Genomic DNA, 14133 nt, shown 5'->3' with positions numbered 1-14133 from the left:
GACTAAGACACCTAGCACAAGTGGACAGCCTTTTTCCTCTTCCATCGTAAATGGGATATTCTTGTGGATGGAATTTTTAGTAGAAATTTAGCGACATGCACCAGCAATCTCCAGTGTAAAATACTCACCTGAAGATGGCTGTCAGCTGAAATATAATGGCAAGATGTTGGTGTCACCTGACTGCATTCCTCATGGAATATTCATTACACTGGGAAAACTTACAACAATCACTATTGAAACTAGTTGTTGAAAACAGTATAGTCATACTGTAATGACCCAGTTCACTTTTCTTCAAAACTTGTTAAGCTGCACGTCATACCTACACAAAACTGCTTAGGCAATCTGAAATCTGTTTCTTGTCACAAATAGAAATATATTTCTACATTTCTACTGTCCCCTGCACCCAGTGATAATACAACAATTGTATAATGACTGATTCTCCATATTATGTCAACGGAATCTAGAAGTTCAGATCTGTCTGAAACCAGAAGATGTGAGGCACTGCCCTCACTTGTTGGTTCTCTGATTAACTGCTCAAGGTAATTTTCACATAAGGCCTTTAGAAAAATATCTCACAAATTCTTATCCCAATTGTCTGCCCATATCATTGGTGTGTTGGCAATTTTTGAATAAATCATTTAGTACAGTATTACACACATTCTTATCTTAACCAACCACCTTTATCACTTGAGTATTGGCAAATTACAGATAAGGCATTTAGAACAACATCATGCAAATTCTTATCACTACCACCTGCCCTTATCACTTGAGTCTCTCTGTATATAACTGTTAAGTTGCAATCTTCCCCAATACTACAACATGATCAGAAAACTTATGTTTTCACTAAAATGTTTCATCACTATGGCTTCTTAGGCAGGTGATCTATAAAATCACCTAATTATCACATTTGATCCACTTTTAATACTTATTTTGACCCAAATTATTTTGTCATCAGTATCCGGACTAATTTCATTAGATATGGTTGTAGCATTCACAACTATAAACTTACCTCCACCAATTGCATACAGCCAATCTTATGAAACAAATTCCAATTGGAATTTAAGATATTTCTGGTATTCATTTCTGTTTTCAGCCAACTTCCTGTTCCTAGTACAAAACTGACACATCTATTATTTGTAAGTAAGACTATTTCTGGAACCTTGCCATGAACACTTACACAGTTAACTAATATTACGCAGACTTTTTCTTTCTTGGGTCTGCAACAAGGAATGCCACCTTATGTAATTAATGTAGCTGTATTCTTCCTCTCTGAAATCAGCATGTAATGCATCAAACCTCTGGTGAGGTTTCTCTCTCCTAAAAGACCCACAACAGATGTTAAGATCCACTCACTCAAATGAATTTCATAACATACAAAACATCCAATTCAAAATTTGTATTTAATGGTCAGTGAATATTTGAATAATTAGTCTCAGGAGAATAGCTCCCTGGAATCTTGTTGAGGATCATATACTGTTTATTAATATTCTCTGAATCAGAGAGATCATACATATGAACAGACAAACAACCACGACCATATTTAAGAAACGAATGAGGATGTGCATTGAGCAACTATATAATGATGTATATAGTATCACTACCTTTATCCTTTCAGTTTGCTCCTCATTTAGTTTTGTCAACTCTTCAACACGTTTCTGCAATACATCTCTCTCTTCCAGCTGTTTGTTGTTACACAGATCTGTAAGTGTTGAGCATCTTTCTCGTAAAAGTGTCAGTTCAGTATCACGATCTTTCATCTTTGCTTCCATTTCACGTACTTGAGCTCGAAGCTGCAACAAAAAATAAAAAATTCATATATGCTACAACTCCATACCTATGACAATAAATGTAAATGTCACGATTTACTTTTAATAACACAATGCTAAAGCATCTCAATACATGTAAACAGTTTGAAACTGGTAAGAAAGTTGTGGCGTAGCAATATGGATTGAGAATTAGGAAGCTGTAAGCTGCTTCTTGCGCCTCTAAGTGGCGCAGTTCGCTAAAGAACACATTCCCATGCTGAGAAGTTGCCATCTCTCATCTCTGGGGTTGATTGCAGCATGCCTGGTCATGTGCTTGTACACTTTGCAGATCATAAAAATCACACATCTACATTTATATTAATAAAGCAAAGGAAGCTCCAGGTTGGAATATCAAGAATATGTTGAAGAAGATGGCACACTGAGTTGCAGACAGGCATAATGAAAAGACTGTCACACATTTAGCTTTTGGCCAAAGCCTTCTTCAGAAAAGAAACACACACACACACACACACACACACACACACACACACACATTCACACAAGCAAGTACTCCTCACACACAACTCCCATCTCCGACATCTAGGACTGGAATGCAACTGTGAAGTTGAATGGAAACAGCAATCTGCTAGAGGCGGCAGGGAAGGGGAAGGTATATTGAACCATTTTATTTTTCTTTCTTTTCTTATATGAGGTTCATTCCCATGTAACTGCTGGTATAGTGGTGCTATCTATTGGTAGAGAGACTGACGCGAGTGCACCATTTGAGACGCATAGCGCCAGTGTGGTTTCACGCCAAAGAGAAAGTGGTCACACAAGTTATCGTCCACTACCAAACATGCAGGCGAGTAAGCAGGAATGAGGAGTAATTCGATTTTTGGTGGAGGAGGGAGTTGGAGGCCATGAAATGTATCGATGGATGAAGGCTGTGTACGGTGAATACAGTCGGAGTGTACAAGTGTTGTGGAATGGCACAAACGATTCCTTGAGGGGCGCAAGTCACTGGAAGACAATGCTTGTCCTGGAGAGGCTCATCGTGTCATCACACTGGAAATGGTTGCGGAATTGAATTCACCATGTGAGTTTTACGTGTTTGGACCTCTAAAACAAGCTATTCGAAGACATCAATTCGCAACGGATGATGAAGTGTGTGACTGGGTCCAGGCCTGGATCCGACAGCAGCCTACTTGCTTCTTCAAGGACGGGATCGACCAGCTAGTGTGGCAATGGGATAAATGTGCCAAGAATTTTGGTGACTACTTCTGAGTATGTGTACTGTGTGTAACTACATTTTTGAGTTAATAAAATCGTTACCATTACTTTACACTAGAGACCAGGTTTCATTTGAACGCCCCTTATATTTAAGCTAATGTAAACTGAATGAGCTATAAACCAAAGATGCTACTAAAGAGTAAATTAACGAGTTATTTTGTGGCAAGGATAATGTTTTGATACAGCGTTAAATATCTGTATGAACCAAAGTAAGTACACTCTTCAGTTTATTGATTCATGTGTCTCCACCATTTTGTTTCAGGAAATGGTGACGTACGGACGTATGCTTGGATCTGTTGTACCAGCATTCTTAAAAATGTGTATTTTAACCGTTCATTAAAAGTATCATAAAAAGTTATTAGAAAATGAATATTTATTCGCACGGTTATAAGTTCAAATCCTATCTGTTCATCATTTCACTCACCGCCGAGATCCTGCATCCCTGAGTTCTTTTGTCGCAAGGATAATGTTTTGATACAGCATTAAATATCTGTATGAACCAAAGTAAGAAGTACACTCTTCAGTTTATTGATTCATGTGTCTCCACCATTTTGTTTCGGGAAATTGTAGCAAACGGACGTATGCTTGGATCCATTGTACCAGCATTCTTAAAAATGTGTATTTTAACCATTCATTAAAAGTATCATAAAAAGTTATTAGAAAATGAAAATTTATTCGCACGGTTATAAGTTTGAATCCTATCTGTTCATCATTCCACTCACCACCAAGATCCTGCATCAAGAGGTTCTGTGAAGACAAGAACAATTCACACGATATATGGAGGAGTGTTCCTGCATTGATATTGTCACACTCAAGAGTAAACAATGGAATTAATGTAAACGTAATGACTAAGACCTGATAGGACCCACTGAACTTGGTTTATTTATATTAAAAATATTGTGCTTCATGAGACAAGATTGACAATTTCAATGGTTGTGGTGATTATTTTGGTACCCCACACTACTGGAAGCAGCAGTATGTAACGCAAATTATCTTTATTGACCTTGAATGTAATGATATTAAAGGTCTGTTGATATTTGTATCAGTTAAAGTTCACCCAAGATTGTGCAAAGATTCGCAAATTATCTTCAAAAAATTTTTCAACTATTCTTTCTGATGCATTTTCCAATTATTCAAGCAATTATTAATCCATTTTCATTTCAACATCTCTATTCAAAGGGATAGCAGGATATGGGGGGGGGGAGTCAAGAGCGCTGTCTGGCAGAGCTTGCAGGGACTAGAAGCAAGCATGACAAGACTGCCATCAGGCGCAGCACTGGGAGGCTGCGGGCCATGGAGGTGTGAGGAAGGGAGTAGCTGGGGGTGGGGGTGGGGGGGTGGGGGGGGGCAGATAGGAGCAGGGAAACGGAGAGACAAGCTGGTGTGTGGTAGATGATGGCATACAAAGACAGTGAGGTGATGTGACTAGCAGGGCAGGATGATTTCAGAAGCAGAGGATGTGTTGTAACAATAACCCTCATTTGGGCATTTCAAAAAAGCTGGTGGAGGAGTGGAGGATCCTGATGGTGCAGGCTGTGAAGCAGCCATTGAAATGAAGCCTGTTAAGTTCACCTTATGTTGTGCCACAGGGTGATTTACTTTGCTCTTGGCCACAGTTTGTTGGTGGCCATTCATCCTGGTGGACAGCTGGTTGGTAGTCATATCAGCATAAAAAGCTCTGCAATGATTGCAGCAGAGCTGCTTTCACAGGTGGTCCGGCTTCTGATGAGGCACTACAAACCTGTGACAGGACTGGAACAGGAAGTGCTGGGTGTGTGGATTCGGCAGATCTTGCGTGCGGGTCTTCACACAGGTATACGATCCCTGCGGGATGAGTTTGCGATTGCGAGTGGCACAGGGATGGACGAACTAGAACACCTTACTAACTTTATCATAAGTCACAACTATTCCTTTGAAGGAAAGGTATACAAACAAACCTGTGGCACCGCCATGAGCGCCTCCATGCTGTTGGATATCTTCATGATCTGGACTAAGTACCAAGGCACACTATCCTCATTCCTTCACTATCTCAACACCTTCTCTCCCATCCACTTCACCTGGTCCTCCTCCTCTCCGACGGCTCCATCCATACCTCTGTCCACATTAAACCCACCAACCACCAACAGTACCCGCATTTTGATAGCAATCATGCCTTCCATATAACAAAAAGTTTCCCATACATCCTGGCCACCTGGGGATGACATATCTGCAGCGACAAGAAGTCCCTTGCCCAGTATGCCGAGAGTCTCACCAAGGTCATCACAGATGGGCACTATCCCCCAGACCTAATCCACAAACAGATCTGTGTGTCATTTCCCCACAAATCCCCAACCCTTCCACCACACCCAAGAACCAGTTACAAAGGAGCACCTCCTTTGTCACCCTGGACTGGAACAATTGAGCCACATTCTACCTCAGGGGTTTGATTACCTATCATCATGCCTGAAACGAGGGACATCCTACCAATGATCCTTCCCACCCCTCCTAAACTGATATTCCACTCAACCCTCCTAAAGTGGTGTTCCATAACCCATCCCACCTCCACAAATGTCACTCTCAATCCTAACCCCCACCTCAGGGATCATTTCCCAGGCTCAAACTACAGTAACCTACTGCCCCAATACCCTCCACCCAACAGTTTCCATGCCCTCTGCCCTATCACCACCTCCATATTCATGTTCCCACACCCTCTTGGTGTACTGCCCTCTGTCAATGCACCCACCCATCTTTCTCTTTGCCTGTGCCTCTCCTTTTCTGCTTGGTAGTTCTGTAATAATGGTTTAATCTGCTTTTGCTGAGAATCTGAGTGGTTTGGAAACTAATAGGATCTGTTGTTACTGATGTTTCTGGAAGTTTTGAAATTTAAGAGAAAATTGGTACATTACTTGTGGGATAAAGAACTGAACAGTGAGATAATCACTTTCTCCGTCAATAATAACAACAACAACAATTTCGTGTGGCCCACTGGCCTGGTGTATGTCTTTCAACTGGATGCCACTTTGGAAACTTGCATGTCCCTGACATAGACAAGTTATCCAACTGGGCAAAGGGGACTTACAGTTTAAGGTGGAATCCAAACAATGTATCATTTCTGGCAACTCCTCTCTTTGTTGAGAGGTGAAGGCTAAACCAAAATACAGACTGAAAAAGCCAAGGTCTCACAGGGATTCAATCCTGCGATTCTTAGTTTCCAGTCAAGTGCTCTACTGCTAGGCCACTAGGCCAGACTATAATAAATGTGAGAAGGCTAAAAACTTAATGGACACCAGTTGGGCCTACAATAACAAAACAAGGTGAGAAAAATAGTCAGGTTAGCAGGTTGATGGAGCCAGGTGAGTGCCCCTGGGCCTCTGCATGTAAAGGGGAGTGTCCTTCCTATAATCATTATAGTCACAGTATTAAAGTAGGAAACAGCACCCAGTATTTATCAAAGAGCTACCCCTAAACTGAAAAAATAAGGCATGGAGAGAAATGGACTAACTGAATTTAAATGCAATTAAAATGGAGATTTAGATGTGACCAAAGGAGCTGGAAAAGAAGATGTCCCAACCACACTGCCTCATCCCAAAAGTAGTTTCAAACATTATATCTGACAATAAAAATCACTTTCACTGACAAGCAATTCAACTATTAAACCAATATTAGAGTTAAGAATCTGGAAGACCATGCTTAGGCTTAGCATGAAGAGCTAGAAGAAGTAGGCATTCCACAAGGATGCTAGCTACTGCTTAAGGCTCTGCAACCATAATGTGACAGTGACTTGTTACATACAAGAAAACTGTGTGTTAATTTGGTATGACCGATGCAGAGGGAACATAGGATGGTGGATTCCTTCCAGGAGGAAAGGAAAGCAAAGTTACATGCAGCAGTAATCTCCTTGACAGTGCATAGTTTGTTAGAGGGAGCAGTAGCCCACCAAATGTTGTTCCTTCTCCACGTGAGGTGAAGTCTTATTTGCACCCACAGTTCTGTACTGGGATTTGTTATGGTGAATCATAGGTGAGTGCATTATCCCAACAATTAGCTAGTTCATTTCCTGGGATACCCACATGACTTGTGACCATCGATCAGACAGTACGACTTAGGCCAGAGAGGAGGTCATAATAGCAGATGTCACGGGTGACGAAAGTAACACCTATCAATCAACAGCCTGGAACAAGCACATTAAGTCACCACAAATTAAAATGCAATTGTGGTAGGGCTGCTTAATAAAACGCCCCATTGTACAAACACTACACGTTCCCAATAGGAAATGATGTTCCTCATCAGTGAGAGGTGTAAAAGCATATCCTGTCCTATCCATGCCATCATCTTGTATCCTATCTTCCTCCATCACTTCACGTTCCTTAACAAAACTCCTCCCCCATTCATTCATTCATTTTAGTTTATACCTTCTTACTTACCAAAGTTTTACTCTTTGTCTTTTGTTTTTTTCCTTTTCTCTGCCTCCTCTCTCCTTCATCTTCCTGCCTGTTTCTCTCTTTGGTGGTTCCCCATCACTGTTTTTGCTTTACTCATAGTTCTTCGTTACTATGGTCATCTCACTTCTTATTTCTTTTCCTCTCAATTCATCTTTCCTTCACATACTGTCCCTGTATCATCCATAAACCAAAAGTGGCACAGTGTTTACTAATGACCTACTTTCTCTAAGTCCTCTTTGTATCCCCTTGTCCACACAAAGGAAGGATGGGTTCCTTTCAACCTGGAGTCTCAGTTATCTGACCTGCCCTTCCTTCCCAAACCTATCCTCCTTTCCTCCATGAAGAAGGAACTAGCAGTTCTGAAAACTATGACTCTGCTTACACTTGCAAATGCGTCTATCAGTAATGATGGACAAACAATATTGTAACCTACTCATCTACACGATTACTCCGCAATTTGCAATTAAGTGTTCGAACCACCTCCATACTATTTCTTGAACATTTTACTCCTGTATAACATGTGGGAAATGCGCCGACACAAAAAATGTCATCACTGTTGCGGTGTTAACTATCATGTGGGATGCAGAGCAGCACTATGAGTACTGTGGCTGTTGGTCTTGCCAAACAAAGCTGCATGGTGTAAAGAGGCAACAGCAGCAGCCTCGCACATCCCGCCTTCGACCTGTAAGGACCATCAACCTGGCCTGCTCTTCGCAAGACACCGTTCCCATGTCCTGTCTCCTTGGTTCATGTCATCACCAGCTGTGGTTACCACCTTGTGATCTAATATGTTAAGGTCATTTATTTGACTTGTGTCACCTGGTTCTTTTAAGATTGCCGGTGACTGTCAGGGTTACGAACTCATGTGTATCTCACTCACTACATGGAAGATCTGGGTTTGCCTTGCTTATTATTCTGAAAGGCTTTGATTATTATTCAGAATGCAGTTGATGCCATCAGCTTAAGAAAAGCAGTTTGTCTCAAGAGTTTATGAGTACAGTAGCTCCAGTGTTGGTTTGCTATATTTAATTGGCAGTCAGTTATACAACAATTCATGAACAATATTGTATACTTTTTATTTGTCTTGAGCTTTTTGGTAAGGAATGACTGTGGTGATAAGTACTGATGGTTGTTTGCTGTATGTAAAATTTTTATAGTGGTTAATGCCACTCATTTATCTGGTAGTATTTTCCATGCAAGGATATTATTTTGCTGGTATATCTCGTTAGGTGTTCCATTTAGCGGATGTTACTTGTTACTGTTCTGTTTCAGCATGGGACTTTATAATTATGAGATTCAAGGATATGGCTTTATTAAAGATGTTACAATTTTTGTTATGGTGCATTATCTAAAGCCATTTTACCTTGCATTCTTCTATCTGTCGAGCAAATTCTGAAGGTCTATCTGTGTAAGTTCTACAAAGTTTTTCCGTGACAGAGCCCTTGCATAAAAATTTCTCAGTTTACTTGCCACATCAAATTCAAATAAAATTCCAAGCTTTCGATGATATCCTCCATTATCTTCATCAGGGACTAAAACTGACCATCGTGAACTGGTAGTCTATATGGACGATTTCCAACCATTGCGTTGAGCATCAATGTCACCTTAAATACGGGCATTCGGGTAAATCAGTGGTGGTGGAGCACAGCCTGTTAAATAAGCATCAGATTTTGTTTGAATAAATGAAAATAACTGCACCCACTTCAAACTACTGGGACTCTGTGATCAGAGAAGCATTTGAAATTAGACCATACGAAAACAACTTCAACAGAGACACCGGCCATGCAATTAGCAATTCATGGAAGTGTGCACTTGAAAAGGAGAAAACACGGAAGAACACTTTTCACAGTTCACCGCCTGAAGCAATGGATGGCGCTGGTTGGTTGGTTGGTTTGGGGAAGGAGACCAGACAGCGTGGTCATCGGTCTCATCGGATTAGGGAAGGAAGTCAGCCGTGCCCTTTCAGAGGAGCCATCCCGGCATTTGCCTGGAGTGATTTAGGGAAATCACGGAAAACCTAAATCAGGATGGCCGGACGCGGAATTGAACCGTCATCCTTCCGAATGCGAGTCCAGTGTCTAACCACTGCGCCACCTCGCTCGGTGGATGGCGCTGCAAACACCGCTAGCGCAACAAGAAAAATTTTTGGACGAGAGTGTGCCACCTCTGTACCCGCCTTTATGATGTAATCCAACCAATCGGATGCCATTCTGTGGGTATAAAAGAGGGAACCTTGCCAGTTCATGACAGTGTAAAACTTCCTTTTCATTTTAGTCGCTGATGAAGACAATGGAGGACATCATCGAAAGCTTGGAATTTTATCCGAATTTTAAGCAGCAAGTGAATCGAGATATCTCTGTAATTGTTTAAAGTTATATTTGGCTTTACACTGTGACACTGTCAAGATTAGATGAGGGTTTTCCGTTTACAAATATTTCTGAATTTTTTGGTGGGAGTCTTTTGCTGTAATAAAATTAAGTTAGCACTTTTGGCGAAATGCAGTTTGGAAGAGATGTATTACACCCACCTAGACTTAGCCCTTCCACTCATTTAAACTGTACCACTGTAGTAGCAGTGTGTGTGGCTGGGGAATGATGTAGTGCTTTTGCATTCTGTTAAGCAGATGTTAGCTGTTAATCTTCTGTTTCAGTATAGCTGCCTGCAGGATGCAGAGGTGATTGATGCCATCTCCAGCATTAAGCTCATGTTAACCGAGTTAAAAACTATAGTTTCCTTATCTGAAGTAAGTGAACCACTTCACTCACAAGTTAATATAATTAGAGTCCATTTATTCATTACGTTAATAGAGAAGAGCTTTTGTGTACCATCAGAGTGTTCGACTTGTGTATAAATAAATGTGCAGACAGCTAGATGATTTACTGGTATGAACCCAAGCTATGTTGACTCGGATAGTAGAAATTATCCAAAGTGAATTAAGCACACGTTTAGTTCAATAGATAAGAAAGCAAAAACTCTTGTGGGTTTCCATCTATAGCTAAGGCTGATCTGTTTGCCAAGTTACCCAACCTGTTAGTGGGATTATCACATGATGGTGGTGTACTTTCGGTAGGTTCATTTAAAGGTGATACAGAGCAATTTGTAATTTTTTTGAAATTACAGGATCAAGGAAAATTATTTCGTTTAAGTAATGAACACTGACATCAGTTTTTGAGACACATGGTGTGTGGGCAGTTGGAGCAGACATCGCCTGAGACTATCCAGTGGAAACTGTTTTCATTAAATTTCATGAGTTAATTTGTCAAAACTATCTTAGTGCCCATACCTGATGTGAGCTAATCAGCAAGAATTATTTTGGGGTGTAACAATATGAAGAACCGTTAGACAAGTGTATTAAGGGAATCAAAGCTAGCACTAGGAGTCTGTGGTTGGATTATAGTGAAGAGCAAATAGTTGAAAATATACTGGAAGAGAATGCGTCTCAGTAATTATTGCAATTCCACAAATCTATCTGTAATGTTTTTATAAATTTGCTGGAGATAATATGAGTTGCTTCCACTGTTTTTAGTAATTAGGTACCAGCTAGGGCATGAGTGTTTCAAAACTTTTGCAAGTAAAATGTTAAGACATGTATTTTTTATTATTGTAAATTGCGAGAGAAAGGGAGTTGGGATCTGGTACTAACGCGTAAGTGCGAGTTCTTTCGGCTACATCCTCCTCCCCAAAAGCTTTTAAGTTTTGGTGGGGACAGAGTGCCAACTCAAAAAAGTCATCACTGTCGCTATGTATTTGAACATAGATGCATGCCTCTGCTGTTCATGGTGCAGAATGGTGCTGTGGGCAGTGTGACTGTGGTACTTCATAACCAAACCTGCCTTGTGTCAAGAGGCAACAGTGGCAGCCTTGGGCATTCAGCCTTTGATGTTTAAGGACCAGCAATTGGGCCTGCTTGCTGCAGAAACCATTTCCATGCCCTGGAGTTCTTGTTTCCTCAGTCCATATCATTAAGTGATCTAATGTGTTAAGGTTGATTGTTCAACTTTTTCCGTAGGCTTTCTGTCAGGGTTGTGAACCCAGGTGTCTCTCTGCAAGCTACATAGAAGTGCTGGGTGGCCTTGGTTATTATTCAGAAAGCAGATGATGCTGTTAGTTCAACTCAGAAAGCAGATGATGCTGTTAGTTCAACACAGGTAGTGCTCAAGAATTTATCAGCAAGGTGGCTCAAGTGTTGTCGGTTTGTTGTATTTAATCAGCACAAAGTTAAATGACAGTTCACGAAAAATATTGTATAACTTTTATTTGCCTTCAGCTTTTTGGTAAGAGATAACTGTGTTGATGTGCTTATGGTTGTTTGGCATATGTAAAATTTTTATAGAGTTTCATGCCACTCACTTCTCTGGATAGTATTTTCCATGCATGGATACTAGAAAATTTATGGATTGAGTTTTAAGCATTCGGTTTTATTAAACAGATTATGATTGTTTTATGGTGCTTTTCCTAAAATTATTTTAACTTGCATTCTCATACCTCCTACACAAATTGTGAAGATCTGTCTATTGAATAATATTATATTTGGCTTTATTTTGTAATATTACTATGATTACATGAGAGTTTTCTGTTTATGAATACTGCTGCATTTTTTGTGGGAGTATTCTCTTGCAATTAAATTGAGTTGGCAATGTGCTTTTCAGGAAATAGGTAATTCACAGTCAGTGATCCAGTTTTAGTGTGTTCCAGCCTGACCATTTCTAATGAAATTCTTTGAGTAGTTAAACAATGTCTTGGATCAACATGTACAAAGTTTCAGCTCAATATATTTCTACAGACTATCATGAACAGGAGTCCAGCTGTAAATGTGCCAAAGTGCCAACTTCGGACAACTTCTATAGAAGGTACCTTGAATTTACATGCCCCAAATTTTGTACACTTAAACAGTTTTTTTTTCTGCTAAATAAGAACACATTACTGATTAGATTATTAAATGCATCTGGTGACAGTAGCGCTTCTTCAAAAATGGCACAATATTCATAGATGGACTTGGAGAAACCATCTTTAACCAGACATAAATCATAATTTTATGGAAGGATTCAGCCACAAATTGGTAATAAGACACACCAGGTCAAGCTGTCTTCTTGAGCTTGTTACACAATAGCCTCTGTTCTTCTCTATCAACATATATGCACCTGAAAATGTGATGAAAATGTTTTGAGTGCAACATTTTGGGCAGTTTTAGGGGGCTGTATCTCAACTGTCTATTCTTTAATCTTTTTTATTTTGCTATATCTAAAAAGAGTATTCTAAGTTTCAGAATTTATTAGTTTAATTTTTTACTCATGCCTTTGTCATTACAGAATTTAAACGGATTAAGATGTGTCAATACTTGGTTATCTAAAGGCTTCTGCAAACTAGCACGAGCTGCCCATCTTTTAGCTGTTCCTCCAATTCCATCACAAGGAGTTGTTGGCTCCAAATAAATATCACTCAGCAGATATAATGAAGTCCTTTTATGCAAACATAAACTGATACAATTCTTGAGCTTCTTATACTGGCAAGCACATCCATCACTGAAGTGGTGCATGTGCTCAGTTTTTCCTGTTTTTATCGTCAAATATTTAATTAGCTTTGCTATGTCTGTGTGAACTGCACTGGTATCACAACCTTGAAGAGACACTTGAAAGCAAATGAACAGTTCTCAGCAAAATCCATGAAAATGATAAACTGCACCATCTGCAAGATTTTCTTTCAGGTGCGTTAGATGTGAACTTTGGTGCTTTGAAATGAAATGGCGGCTTCTCAGATCATGAATTTTCAGAACCAGTTCCTCTCTTAACTCCTCTACAATTGCTTGGCACATCTACATTGTATCTCTGTCAGTATGAATCAACCAACTGTTTGTATTCTTCTGTATCACATACTTTGAAATTCTGCCAACCTGTCCTTCACAAACCTGGTACTGCAAAAAAACACTTCTCTATGGCACAGGCATCCCAGAATCACCTGTGCTCCCTAAGATACTGCTTGTGCACAATCACATACATCACACCTCTGAAACTGAAGCTGTGGCTCTCCAACACCTGGAAGAGTATTCCACCACCTACATAAGTTATCCAACTGAAGACTTCCTGCTGCCACCTTGGGGCACCACTATCCATCCCTTATCTTACCCACAGTGTTCATCCTTGTCAACCCCTCAAGGCACCCAGACCCTAGCTAGCTGACCTTTGAAACCTACCACATCTCCCAAAATTACCTTCCAGCACTCCACTAAATCTAGAGCCTAAACAATCCCAGAGCTCTGTTGTTAACCTTCCCACCAAAATCCTCAGCCACACAGAAGTCTGTCCTATCCTGAGTCCTCACGTTCATCCTTACAACCAAACTTAAGCACAGTGAACCTGATCCTTCTCCTGATCTCTGCAGCGGAAACACCCCTTTACCATCAATCATTCCAACCAAAGCCAACCTTATCCCGACACTGAACCCACAGTCTCCCAGTTCATATCACCATCCAGCTGTGATCCCCGTCCCAACTAACCACCCCTGGTCACCTTGCAGGGATTCTCCAACTTTCATTCACAATCCTTCCCCAGGCCCCTTCCTAAGAAACCCAGTCTATCAACGAACAAAAGAACAGTCATACGCAGCCTTAAAAAAAAAAAAAAAAATCCTGACCTAATCAACCTGCCCACAGACAAAGATTCCACCACTGTCATCGTGAG

General features: G+C 40.4%; 1 protein-coding gene across 3 annotated transcripts in view; it reads right to left on the bottom strand.

Moving 5' to 3' along the window:
• LOC124711495 (lebercilin) overlaps positions 1-14133 on the bottom strand; it is a 181904-nt gene that overhangs the window by 82939 nt on the left and 84832 nt on the right. For all 3 annotated transcript variants that reach the window (XM_047241605.1, XM_047241608.1, XM_047241607.1), the window contains exon 6: positions 1602-1790. In XM_047241605.1, coding sequence (XP_047097561.1) covers positions 1602-1790 — 189 coding nt within the window. The remainder of the gene's footprint in view (positions 1-1601; positions 1791-14133) is intronic.

The sequence above is a fragment of the Schistocerca piceifrons genome, chromosome 8, assembly GCF_021461385.2.
Source record: "Schistocerca piceifrons isolate TAMUIC-IGC-003096 chromosome 8, iqSchPice1.1, whole genome shotgun sequence".
NCBI lineage: Eukaryota > Metazoa > Arthropoda > Insecta > Orthoptera > Acrididae > Schistocerca > Schistocerca piceifrons.
The sequence above is the reverse complement of the archived record's forward strand: the minus strand, read 5'-3'. Positions and strand labels throughout refer to the sequence as shown.